The 13,861-nt window shown below is 41.0% G+C and overlaps 1 protein-coding gene and 1 pseudogene across 2 annotated transcripts; both read left to right on the plus strand.

Annotated features, from left to right (window-relative positions):
* The first annotated feature begins 429 nt into the window (after positions 1 to 429).
* On the plus strand, positions 430 to 7,136 carry LOC136452470 (uncharacterized). 2 transcript variants are annotated; one of them, XM_066453086.1, is made up of 9 exons: positions 430 to 499; positions 4,597 to 4,791; positions 5,195 to 5,384; positions 5,483 to 5,855; positions 5,947 to 6,060; positions 6,143 to 6,415; positions 6,484 to 6,546; positions 6,698 to 6,766; positions 6,886 to 7,136. In XM_066453086.1, exons 6-9 carry the CDS (start codon positions 6,161 to 6,163, stop codon positions 7,063 to 7,065), a joined length of 567 nt encoding a protein of 188 aa, XP_066309183.1. In that variant the 5' UTR covers positions 430 to 499; positions 4,597 to 4,791; positions 5,195 to 5,384; positions 5,483 to 5,855; positions 5,947 to 6,060; positions 6,143 to 6,160; the 3' UTR covers positions 7,066 to 7,136. The 2 variants fall into 2 exon arrangements, 1 of the variants encoding a protein (XP_066309183.1); XR_010758837.1 differs by lacking the exons at positions 6,484 to 6,546; positions 6,698 to 6,766; positions 6,886 to 7,136 and having other exon boundaries at positions 6,143 to 6,165.
* Positions 870 to 4,383, plus strand: LOC136452469 (uncharacterized; annotated as a pseudogene).
* Positions 7,137 to 13,861: the final 6,725 nt, after the last annotated feature.

Genomic DNA, 13,861 nt, shown 5'->3' on the forward strand with positions numbered 1-13,861 from the left:
AAGATGGAAAGTGGATTACTTGTGTAGACTGAACTGAATAGGAAGGGTAGAATCCAAGTGGAAGGAGTTGTTCTAATTATGCTATCTTGTTTGTGTATATTTCATAGTTGACAAGAGCAATGTTTAGACTGCTATCTTGTTAACATTCTGCTGTGTTTAATATTTAGTGTTCTGTGTGAAGCATGTCCTAATTTTTCTGAATATTAGTATGAACTGTGGATTCTGAGTATGTGGTACTTTAGATGTACAATCTGATCATTAGCAATTAGGGAAATCTTAGGAGTTAGGTGATCATCCTTATATTGTAGTGTTTGTCTTGCATCATTGATAATTGATTTTCTATACTAGTTATTTCTCACTACATATTTTCTCTCTCGAATTAATTTTTTTGCTGCTCCAATCATCTTCTCTTTTACTGTGCTGGTGTGCTAAGGTGTGGGTGACTGGAGATTGGGTGGGTGACCAGTGTTGGCGTGAACGCAAACTCAGAGAACTTAAGGTCTCGTTCTACTATTCATCTCTCTCCCTCCATCCCTCTCTGTGCGCAGCGGATTATTTTTCTTGTGGCACTATAATTATTTATGTGTGGGTGGAAAGCTGACTGCTTTGACACTATCTGAACCATACATATATGAAAGTAACTTTATTTTTTTCCTAAAGTGTGAATTCTAATATTTAGGTAGGTACGTTCCATGGGTGAGGATCGTAGTTGTATGTACAATGAGCGGAAAGGTAGCTTGTTTAGTCCAGTTTGGAAAGCTGGTTTGGACACCTTTCTGGACCATGCCTTTTCATTACCTGAAGCTGCTAAAGATGGGAGATCTAAGTGTCCATGTACTAAGTGTGATTGTCGCCACAAGAGGAAAAGGGATGAAATGGAGATGCATTTATGCCGCAATGGTTTCCAGTTGGGGTATGAGAGATGGACTAGGCATGGGGAGTCTGATGTAAATGATCAAGCAGACAATGAATATGTAGGTAGCTCAGATAGGATGAGTGAAATGCTATTTGATGCTATTGGAGCCGAAGGTGTCCGTCAAAGTGAGGAGCCAACTCAAGCAGCAAAGGAGTTATATGAGCTGCTAGAGGAAGTAGATAAACCACTACATGACAAGACGTCTCACTCCCGCCTATCCATTGTAGCACGACTTATGACCATAAAAACACAATATAATCTTTCTGAAGCCGGTTACAATGAAATAATGAATCTTTTACATGAAGTTATTGGAGATGAGGCTGCCAAGGATGTCCCTAAAAACTTTTATAGGTCTAAGAAGTTTGTGCATAGCCTAGGAATGCCTTATGTGAAGATTGATGCATGCCCCAATGGATGCATGATATATTACAAAACTAACAAAGATAAAGAAAGTTGCTCTATCTGTGGTGAATCTCGGTATGAGGAGCCAACTAGAGGAAAGAAATCTAGGAAAGTACCAAAAAAAGTTTTGCGTTACCTTCCAATTACTCAAAGGCTACAACGCCTGTACATGTCACAGAACACGGCAAAGCACATGGGATATCATGCACAACCCCGCAACAATGATAATGTTATGGCTCACCCTTCGGATGGAGAAGCTTGGATGGAATTTAACAAGTTGTATCCAAATTTTGCCAAAGAGGTTAGGAATGTGCGTCTTGGTTTGGTAACTGATGGTTTTACACCTTTTAGTGCTCACGCTGCCCCATACTCTTGTTGGCCTGTCTTTGTTGTTCCGTATAACCTCCCTCCTGAAATGTGCACTAGAAAGAGCAACATCATCCTTGCACTCGTTATTCCTGGTCGTGAACACCCGGGGAAGAACTTCAATGTATACATGGAACCACTAGTTGATGAGCTCTTGGATTTATGGGAAAAAGGTTCTCTTACTTACGATTGTTATAGAAAGGAAAACTTCACCATGAAGGCAATTGTGTTGTGGACCATTCATGATTTTCCTGGATATGGCTTAGTAGCGTGCTGGAGCACACATGGAAAGCTAGCTTGTCCAATTTGTGGGTCTGACATTAAGACATTTAATTTGAAGCATGGGCACAAACCTTGCTGGTTTGATTGCCATAGGAGATTTCTTCCAGCTAGCCATGCATTCCGCAAAAGTGTGAAGTGTTTTCAAAAGAAAACTAGAATTACAGATCCTCCACCAAAGCACCTAACTGGTGCTGAGATATTGGAACAGTTAAATAATCTAACTCTTGATAGCAAAGGTAACAATAAATATAAAGGGTTTGGGAAGTCGCACAATTGGACAGATATTAGTTGTTTGTGGCGATTGCCATACTGGAAAAAGTTGCTTCTCCGACATAACATTGATCTCATGCACAATGAGAAAAATGTTGCAGAGGCACTATTAGGCACAACTCTAGATATCTCAGATAAAACTAAGGACAATATTAAAGCACGTCTTGACATGGCTATGCTTTGTGATCGCCCAACTTTTGATTTGATTAAGAAGCCCAATGGCACATGGACAAAACCGAGGGGAAAATATTGTGTTAGTAAGGATGATAGATTGGTTATCTTCAAGTGGTTCAAGCAACTGAAGTTCCCAGATCGCTTTGCTGCTAATTTAAGTAAATCTGTAAAGTTGGATAAGCAGAAATTTATTGGTATAAAAAGCCATGACTTACACATAATCATCGAGAGCGCCTACTGCCAGTTGCACTTAGGGGTTTCATCCCTGAGAAGGAATGGAAGGATATATCAGAACTGTGTTTTTTTTATCGACAAATATGTGCCAAAGAAATTGATCGAGAGAGAATGCGTGAACTTGAGAAGGAGATTCCAGTTCTTCTATGCAAGCTAGAGAAAATGTTCCCACCAGGGTTCTTTAATGTAATGCAACATCTAATTGTGCATCTTCCATATGAGGCAAGGGTTGGCGGACCTGTGGCATTTCGCTGGATGTACCAACATGAGAGGTAATTATTAATTTTTCTAAATAAGTTAGTTCAACTCGATTCAAATTTTTTTGTTATTATATCACTAAACATTGTAGTAATATTTTGCTAGGTACATGCATGACCTGGGGCTGAAAGTGCAGAACAAAGCTAGAGTTGAGGGTTCTATTGTAGAGGTTGAGATTGTGAAAGAGATAACTGACTTTTTTTCTGGATATTTTGCTGACCATGTTCATACTAGATGGAAAAAGGTTGATAGATACAACAGTAGGGGAACACACGTGAAGAATGATGGCTGCACTTTAGATGTTTTCCAATATCAAGGCACCCTTCATGGTAGGGGCGTGCCTCGTGACCTCTCAGAACAAGAATTGAATGCAGCGAGGCTGTATATTTTGACCAATTGCTCTACTGTTGATCGTTATCAAGAGTAAGTGATGCAAATAACAATTTTTAACTGTTCTAGCAGAGGTTCTATAACTTGTATATATTTATAGGGCATTTATGGAACAGAAGCGTGCTAATAACCCCAGGTTGTCAGTGGAGGTCCTTGACAAAATGATGATAGATGAATTTGTGGATTGGTTTAAGAAAACTGTAAGGACATATTACCTTAGCCGTATTTCATGAACACATGTATATATATTCTAACAGACTTATTTATTTTTATAGTGTAGAAAGGATACCGATGCAGATGAAGACTTGTGGAATTTAGCCAATGGATGCAAATCTAGAGTACTATCATATAGCTCGTATGATGTTAATGGCTATAGGTTTAGGTCAGAGCGATATGAAAACTCCCGTGCAAAGCTGACCACAGTGAACACAGGGGTTTGTTTGACATCATTCACCTCAGATGATCAACAACTTGACTATTATGGTGTAGTCGAGGACATTATCTAACTTTCTTTTAATGCTGGTAGAAAAATTGAAATGGTTCTCTTACAGTGCCGCTGGTTTGATCCAATTTCTTGTCTTAGATCTGAACCAAAATTAGGTTTGGTGGAAGTCAAGCCATCTTCAAGGCTGGTGAATTTTGAACCCTTTGCCATGGCTCACCAAGCCACACAAGTATACTACTTGCAGTACCCATCTCTAAGGCGTGATTTGTGTGATTGGTCTGTTGTTTACAAGATCCAACCAAGGACCTTAACCAACCTTGACACAGTAGATGCACATGAGCCACCTATTACAGATGTATTTTTCCAAGAAGATGAGCTGCAGGGAAGCTTCTCCATTGATGTTGATGGCTTGTTTGATGATGTAACTGTGTCTTCAGAGGCCTTGGATGATGTCCTTGATCCCCAAGATATTGAAACTATAGAAAAGCAAAACAGCACTGAGGATCCATTGGATGACATTTCTTATCATGGGAGTAGTAGTGACGAAGAGCAACAAATAGTTGAAGAAAATAGCGACTTGGAAGACATTGACGAGGATGAGGAAACCACGGATGATTCCTTAGAATTTGATTATGATGATTATTGAATCCTTATTTTTAATATGTACATTAGTATCTTATTATTTAGCTTTCATATTGAACTAGAAATATGTCTTCCCAATCTGAAATATGGTGCATCCTTGTTTGACTGATGATTTACTTCACTTATTTTACTTGTGTATCCCCTAATTTTATTGGTGCCTACTCGTTCTGTTTAAGAAACATTTTATGCAACATACTTATTGTCATGTATGAAGCAGGATGAGTGGCTGCTTGAAGCACAAACCTGTGTCATCATCAAGGTCAGTGCGTTCCACATCAGCTGCTGCAAGAGAAAATAATGGATTGGCTTCAGCAAGTCAGCAAGCTATTGAGAAAAAAAATACTCGATCAAGGACTGATAGCGGTGAAAGACTTCCAGAAAGAGAAAGACCCACGATCAAGGCTGTTGGAGAGTAAGTAACATTGTAGCTGCTTTAATTTGTATAATTATGTGTCCATATTATATCTATCGCTTGTGTATTAACATAGACTATTGTCTCAGTATTTTGTGTTCAAGTGTTCATTGTTCAGATTAATTTTTAGCAAGTACAGTTTGTCCATGATAGAGAACAATGTCATGTCATTAGTGCACTAGCTTGCTTGTAGATAGTTGGATGCACCAGCATATTTATTTAAAGAGCTTGCAAAGACTAAATAAAGAATGTTGTATTTTTAACTTTCCACATTTCTGTAAGGTAGGAGTTTTTAGTACTGACTGGTTCCATGATGTTTTGCTTACTTTAACATTTCACTTATGTATTTTATATCTTTTATCCCTATATGATGATGTCGTTTGATTTAATATAAAATTATCAGGCACTGGGAAGTGCATCCTTATCAAAGTTCTCGCAAACCCCCAACAGTAATTGGTGCTCTAGTTCGCGAGATGTATCCTGATTTTGTTGATACAATAAATGGGATGAAGCCAGTGCTAACATGGGAAGATTTCAAGAAGACTACCATAGCTGGGGTATCAACTGATAAGAGAGTATTGGAAGAGTTCTGGGTATGTGCCACATGTGCATAATAACTACAGCTTACTAACTAGCTTTGCTATTGTTTAAAAGTTATCTCAACTGCAACTTACTATAAATAATATGGCAGTGGCGTTTCAAGTGTCTTCCAGAAGATAGAGCTGAGGCAGATGCTGTCTTGGAGTTAAAATTTAAAAACATGGTGCCTAAGATGTTGAGTGAAGAGAAGCGGGCTATCACAAAGAAACTATATAAGGATGGTAATGTGCCCCCAGAAGATGTAGATGAATATGGAAATCATTGGCCAACAAAAGAAGCACTTATATCTGTTAAACCAAGAGACTTTACAACCAATGAAGGTTGGGCTTTGCTATGTGAGCACTGGAGTACATCAAAATTTAGAAAGTCATCCTTAAAGGCAAAGCAAAATCGCCTAGCTGGAGATAATAACGTATACCATCGCAGTGGCTCAAGAAGCTTACCAGCAACACTCCAATGGGCTGGTAAGAACCCAAACCAAAAAGTTGTGACTTCATAAACTACCGATGTACAATGTTCAATCCATGTCAAAGCATACTTACACTTTAATTGCAGGCACTAAAAACTGGCGTTGACCCTGGAATTGGTGGCGCTTGGCTGCATAATCATGAATTGAATCCAGGGACAAATGATGGCAGGTTGTGCAACCAGAATGCTGCTGATAAATGGGTAAGTGTTGGATTATTTAGCTGATAGCTCTTGTAGTTGTCTTGTTACTGATCCTCAGCTTTTCTATATTTTTTTGGAAAAGGCACAATATGAGGAAGGAATGGGAAAAAAGTATGGCACGAATTGGAAAATTGAGCATCCCGAATTAGATGCAAGTGTCATTTATGAGTGTGCAGGTAGAATGCCACATGGTAAGCTAGGAATTGGTGATGGAGCAATTAGTATTGCTGAGAAGGAAGCAATCAAGACAAGGAAAAGAAGTGCACAACCATATGTTTCTGCTAAAGAGAAGCGACTTGAAAGGGAAAATCTGTTGTTGCGAAAAGAATATAGCAACCTTGAACATGTTGTGCGGGTAATTATTGTTAGAATAAATATATGCGTACAAATAAATACCTATGGCTAACCATGAAGTTTTAACAGGCACTTGTTGCTAAACAAGGAATGGACTTTGATGCATTAGCTCAGGAAACTACAACTAACTTGGTAAGTTTACCAGCTACCTCACAGAGCACAAATTATTACAATGAACTCAAGCATCACTCTAGTTGATTCAGATTTGAATTTTATTTTTCCCACCTCAATTCATTGCAATACTAACCTTCAAAGTATAAACTAATATATGCATGACATGCAGCCTACTTCTGAATCTGAGGTTGCATTCGCTAGAGAGCATGAGAAAATTGTTCCTAATGCATCTGATCATGTAAGTATTAAGTGTGTTCCAAATGTATCCGTGTCATACCTAAAATTATTGCAAAATCTATCTTATATATATTCAAGCTGGTTCATATGCTTATAAAAATAATTTTATAACTTCTGTAGGATAACATTGGTGGAGCAGACTATAGTGGTGAGGAAAATATTGGTGGAGCAGACTATAGTGGTGAGGAAAATGAAGATGACATCTATGATTATGATGATGAAGGATACCATTCCCAAGATGATGGCCAAAATTACGAGAACAATGGTGAAGACTTTTTCGATGATGATGCTTCCTGGTGATGAGAAGAGATTATATGCAACATATGCAGTCTGGCACTTTTAAGTAGTTTTTCTTATGCCTTGTAAACAGCAGAGTAGTATCTTAGTCAAGTATTTTAATTTGAACATTAATTTATGTAATGTTGAAGAATGTTCTTAGAAACTTTCAGAATGTCTAGACCGTACCTTTCAATATTAAAGAGCTGGTTATGAAATGTCATGAATTGTGAATGTTCAACATTTGTAATTGATCTTCCTGGTTACATATATTAATTATTTACGGCTATAAAAAATATCCCAAGAAATATCGGATGATGGATTATAATAAAACAGCTTCATCTCTATATTGCCGATGGTTTAATAGTTTTAGCCGGTGGGAAAACCAAAACCTTCACATATATATTCTACCGAGAGTATTTAATTCCAGACGGTTAATAAACACCGTTGCCAATATGTTTCCCCGATGGGTTAAAAAACTGTCATGCAACAAATCCCTGACCGGATATGTTTCCCGATGGGTTTAAAAAAACTATCAAGCAACAAATCCCCGACTGGATATGTTTTCCGATGGGTTTAAAAAAACTGTCAAGCAATAAATCCCCGATCGGGAAACCCTCGGCAATTCATGTCGGACCAAAGGCCGAATGATGTGTTTACCAACTAATTGCCGAGTGTCAACCATCGGAAACATACAGTCAGCCATACAATAACTAACTACCGGTCGGTAAAAGTGGGAATGCCCGACCATTGATGCCCGACGGGAGCTTCCCGACGGCATACGCTCAGCAATTGTACTTCCTGATGGTACAAATTAATGGCCAACGGTTTAATAACCGTCGGCCATTCTTGCGCCTCTAGTAGTATCAATGTCATGTCTCATGTGCAATGATCTCCTTCATCATCACATGTGTGAGCTTTGCAACATCTCTGAGCCATTTCCACCTTCATGGCATATGTTGCTCACACACATCTACCTATGGACTAATCACCTGTGTATCTCACATAAACACAATTAGTCCACCTAGGTTATCACTCAATTACCAATACCAAACAAGGACCTTTTAGAGAGTCAGACTCAGGGGTGACTGAGTAGCAGACACAGTCAGTAGAGCATACATAGGACACCCAATAGGGAGAGTAGGTTGAGGAGATAGAGCAGGCAACATAGCCACAGCTTTGATGCTCTAGTCGCACATGCACTCAGGTGTCACCGAGGCTTGAGACATAGAGTCAGGGCTCTCGTCCACCTCCTAGACCACAGGGTCCACCTCCGGTGGTTCACCTTGACCTGAGGGCAGCCACAGCCAGACAGCTGCAGCAACTACGGTTCATTCAGTTTGAGGATTGGTGTCCACCAAAGTGGGATGAGCGTGCGTCAGAGCATTTCTACACCATACTGTAGGAGGATTTCTATAATGCATATCTCAACAGTGGTTTTTCCTTCAAATCTCAGCAGGTCTGCTCCATAGAGTCTTTAGTTGCAGCTATAGGTGAGCAGATCCATCCTCATCTCTCTTATCTGCTAGGGTTCATAGATCTTCTTGGATGGACAGGTCGCTATGTTCCATCATGGGTTCGTGAGTTCTACTCCTCTCTGTGGATTGACCCAAGACAAAGGTTTATTCATTTTGCTTTCAGAGGCCATGACTACAGGCTATAGAGCTCGAGGGTCAGAGAGATACTGAGGATTCTAGAGTCACCTATTTGCCTTCACGAGGTATGCTATGGATAGATAGAGCCTCTGAGATGCCCTCATGGTGGTGGACTTGTGCCACCTACAGATCTCATTAGACCATGCCTCACAGAGCCATTTGGTGAGGGGTTGAGTAGGACACCACATGACCTTTCACCTACAACTCAGTTTCTTGATGCTATTATGAGGAGGACTCTGCTTCTGAGGATGGGCTACCACGAGGGCCTAACTCGTATTCACCTATGGCTAGTGTATTGTAACGTCTCGCCTCTATGAGGCCGGGTCCGCTTACATCTGGCAGCTTTTCTAGGACATAGACTGCCCTCACAGACCCACACAAGTCTTTTCTGCGCACTTTGTCCTCACTCGTGTGCACCCGGGAAAGATTTCCCGATCGGTCACCCATCTTGAAATTGCTCTAGGCCAAGCACGCTTAACCTCAGAGTTCTTTAGAGATGGGCTTCCAGAAAAGAAGTTGCAACTTATTGGTATGAGTATCCTATTAATCCTGAGACAACAACTCAGCAGGATGATATCATTAGGGGCATTGCAACGATAGAGGAGGAGCAGCTTGATGCATAGCAGGAGGATGTGGTCGAGAGCGACCCAAGTGATAGCTCAGATGATGACTATCAGCCGATTCCGTAGATGGCTCCTCGACCACACGACAGAGAGGCCAGTGGCACCAGCTCAGCTCCACCACAGCCGTCGCAAACTGACCCAGCACTTCTAGCAATACTTGAGTGGATGAGATAGGACCAGGCACGCTAGGCATAGGAGACCGCAGCTGCACTTGCTCAGGTTCAAGCACGACAGGAGGAGTTTCAGCGGCAGCAGACGACCATGTGCTACTTTTTTTCATTTTTTCTTTCTTTTACGACAATTTATTTTTTTCTTTTTTCTTTTTTTAGTTTTTTGAGGTTTGAGTTTCATTTTTTCTGTTTTTCATTGTTTCTTTAAGTTTTAGTTATTTGAGTTTTTTTTCAATGTTTTTTATATTTAGTTTAAGTATTTTTAGTGTTTTTCTAATTTTCAGTCAAGTTATTTTTATGTTTATTAGTTTTAGTTTTTAGTCACCCTTTTAGGGAATGCAATCCGAAATCCTGCATATTAGCTACCTCACCTACAATGTATAAGTTGTCACAAAAGAGTACTCTTTGTACACATAAGTTGCCACAAAAGAAAAGCACATACACATACATGGCAAATTGGGATGGGATTAGGGATCGCAATAAGTATTAGGATTAAGGGTCATAGATTGGGTTGTATAATAACTTGGCCCTTGGTTGGCAGCTTATTTTATACTTATTTTAATAATTTTCTCCTTAGGTTGTACAACTATAGTATTACAAAGTAGCAACTTTAGTATTACATGGTAGTAAGTGTAACGACCCAAGTTCTGTTACACCGTAAACTCTCACCTTTTTGTCAACCAGGGTCAACCGAACGACCAACAAAGAAAGATATCACGCAAAGGGCCCAACTTCGGATGTGGTGACCGTCAAGAATAACTAAGGTGGTTATAGGCTTCAACATGCCCTAAGATTGAAGAGATCAGATTTATGGACTTAGAGCCAGTAGGACAGAGACCTACCGGACAGTCTACCGTGACTACCGGATCATCCGATAAGACTACAACGACTTCAATAAGAGTAGGAAATGAGCTGTCACCCATGAAAGCGTCTAGGCCCCTAGTTGGGTTTTGGTGATTAATGACGACACAAGATTATTATGACTAACATGTGTTTTGCAGAGGCAATTTAAGTTAGGTCATGGTAATGGAAATTGATTGGGCAATCATGGTTGTCATGCCCCTGTCAATGGAAATCATTTCAGTTTTCAAAGGATAGATGACAAGGTTAAGGATGGACTAGTTCTAAGTGTCGTTTGGTGTTGGAGAGACACTTAGAGTAGTTTAGGACTCTGTTTTTCCTTTGGCCATACTATTCAGGGGGGTATGGACTAGTAGCTTGACCTAGGTGAGTCTAGTGGGTTAGGTGTGGTGCACACTTGTCAAACCTAGCACTAGGTAGCTCAGGAATAGCCCTAAGATCAATTGAAGTCAACTTCACTCACATATGATTTCGAGTTGGAAGTGAATAGAGGGTCAAATGACTGACCGGACGCTGGATTGGCTGTGACTGGACGCTGGAGGGTGAGTCTGGTCAGTTCATTTGATCAACTACAGTCATTTGGTACTGACCGGATGCTGAGTGGAGGAGCACCGGACGCTGGGGTGCCTGCGTCTGGTCCACTCCAGAGAGGTTCTAGAGAGGCTTTTTCTTGACCAGACGCATTCGGTGTGTGATGACCGGACGCTGGTCAGAGTCCAGTCAATCAACTTTAGTCGTCTAGTACTGGACAGACGCTGAGTGGAGGAGTACTGGATGCTAGGGTGCCTGCATCGGGTCTACTCCAGAGAGGTTCCAGAGAGGTTTTTTTCTTGACCGGACGTGTCCAATGGGTGCTGATCGGACGCCGATCAGAGTTCGGTCAGAGCTTAATGGCTCTCTCTGGCACAATGGCGAGCACAACTGATCGGAGCATCAGGTCACTCTGACTGGAGCATTCGGTCAGCCCACTGAGTGATGACTCAGCCTGCAAACATTATGTTTTGAATGAGGGGGTATAAATACTTACTCCACTCGTCCATTGGTCTCTTGCCCATTTGTTTAGCTAAGAAACGCCCTTTGGAGTGCAAGGGAGAGCAAGAGCCTAGTGGGGTGATTGAGACTTGATAATCCAAGATTAAGGACCTCATTAGTGCATAGGGAGTAGCAAGTGTGCATCCACCTTACTCATTAGGCTTGTCTTGGTCAAGTGAGAGTTTGTGCTTGTTACTCTTGGTGATCGCCATCACCTAGACGGCTCGGTGGTGATTGGGAGCTTGGTGATCATCCAGCGGAGCTTGTGGATGACCCAAGTCAACTTGTGAGCAGTTGTGGGTGATTCACTGTGATGGAGTGTCAAAGAATCAGCCCGTAGAGAGCATTTGATCCTTACATGGATCAAGGGGGAGCTACACCCTTGCGTGGGTGTTCCAACGAGAACTAGTGGGGAGTGGCGACTCTCCAATACCTCGGGAAAACATCACCGTGTTCCTTTCCCTCTATTTAGTTTGAGCATTTACATTTGAGCAATTCATTTCATATCTTTACATTCCTAGAATTGCCATGCTAGAGTAGGATTGGAATCTAGGGTGCAAAACTTTTGTGCGGAAGAACAATAGAAACACATTCTAGGCACAAGGGGTGAATCCCTAAGCAACCCAATAACACGAGATATGTCTAGCACATGTAGGCAAGCCAACACCAAAGATCTAGACATGAATCCCTAAGCCTTTACCTGAGAACCCAAGACAATAGGTTCTGTAGCCTGATTGATGGAGTGTCCGTCAGTAGAACGGAGTGTCTATCAAACCTGAGATTTAGCCACCAACAGCCTAAATACCTTTCAGGGGACACAGTGGAGTATCCAAAGATCGATTGGAGTATCCGCTAAATTATAAAGACTCACAGCAAGAGAACCCAAGAGCACTTAGATCCCACCAGATTGTCCATCACACACATCGGAGTATCCGATGAATAATATGCACCTAGCAACCCAATAACATGAGAGTACCCAAAACCCATTGGAGCATCTATGAACTCTGCGAAGCATCCGCTAGAGCTAAATAGAGTCAACCCGAGACAACCCACCCTGGTATCCAGCACAGCGGAGCATCCACCAATAGGATGGAGTGTCCGACAACCACAGTGAATGTTAGAGTTGGTCAGCTAGTGCCCTCAATAGAGTCACAATAGATGTCTCTTCCTAAATCCCAAGTAGGAATCCTAGTTTCCTTATCTCTCTCGTGATCGTCTCCAATCATCGGTCTTCTTCTTTTAGGCTTGGTTGTCCCATATAGTGAGGATCGTGTGCGAGTCACCGCTAGCTTGGAGTCGTCAGGATCGGCAGCACTACCAGAAAGACACCCCACTATTATAAACCCTACTTTGGATACTTATCAAGTTGTATTATGAGTTATGCATTACATGTAGTCTTGGATAATGACCACTCTCATACTACACCTAGAGTAGCTTAATAATCCATAGAAGTCTCTCATCTAAACAATGGGAATGGAAACGCTTAATGCTTAGTTGCTTGGGCAATGGTAGAAGTCGAGCATGAGAAGGGAACTCATACTCGTGCATGTAGGATGTTACACCTAGATAATTAACCACTAAAACCAATGAGGGTGCAACTTGACTTACCTAACTAATCTGGATAAGGACTAATATTCCTAATATGATAATCTTGGTGATAACTTGGATATCTTGCTCATGTGGGGGGTAGGTCATGTGAGTGTGGGATCTTAGACGACGTATGTCGCAGAACCGACCAATTTATAAGAATACAAGTACAATGGCAATCCGCAAGCGGTCGCACTGTTATACTTGAACCCATATAAACCCGGTAGTCCGTCGAGTACCACGATGGGTCTCGATAAACGATTTACAACAACCAAGATCGTACGGGATTCAACATACATGCCACATATTACATAGAGTTCACAGATACATTTCGTCATCAGAGTACGAATAAAAGTTATTACAAACCGAGTTTGATAAATAAAGCGGAAGCAAATAAGTTCGAAGATAAAGTTTCCAACATAGTTTGATACAGTGCCAAGCCAGATCACGGTCCACAAAAGCAAAGATATGAATTATATAAAGAAGCCTGCCCAAGGCTTACTCCTCATCCACGGCGGGATAGAAGCAACTCTTGCAATAACCATGATACACAGTGCCATCTGCAACAATGGGAAAATAAACCCTGAGTACGAGAAGGTACTCAGCTAGACTTACCCGTCATGAACCGGAAATAAAATGACGCCAAGGATTATGCAAGGCTGTATAAGTGGACGTAACTTGACAACATTTTGCGAAAAAGGCAATTGACTAGTTGTACAATTATGATTCCTTTATCAAGTTAATTATAACTATCCATTTCTAGATTAGCAACTATCCTGTGCCAAACATGTGATATATCATTTAGAAGCATACAATAGTAACCATAGCAGGTATTGTAATTCCATTTTCATCCGAACCATCATGTTTCATAACACAGTTACTACGATGTTGG

This window comes from Miscanthus floridulus, chromosome 5, assembly GCF_019320115.1.
Source record: "Miscanthus floridulus cultivar M001 chromosome 5, ASM1932011v1, whole genome shotgun sequence".
Taxonomy (NCBI): Eukaryota; Viridiplantae; Streptophyta; class Magnoliopsida; order Poales; family Poaceae; genus Miscanthus; species Miscanthus floridulus.

Excerpts from the sequence above, each read along its gene's own strand:
- LOC136452470 (XM_066453086.1), top strand. The coding sequence starts at position 6,161 with ATGGGAAAAAAGTATGGCACGAATTGGAAAATTGAGCATCCCGAATTA. Across the intron at positions 6,416-6,483 it reads ACCTTGAACATGTTGTGCGG|GCACTTGTTGCTAAACAAGG; the intron begins GTAATTATTGTT and ends AAGTTTTAACAG. Across the intron at positions 6,767-6,885 it reads TTCCTAATGCATCTGATCAT|GATAACATTGGTGGAGCAGA; the intron begins GTAAGTATTAAG and ends TAACTTCTGTAG.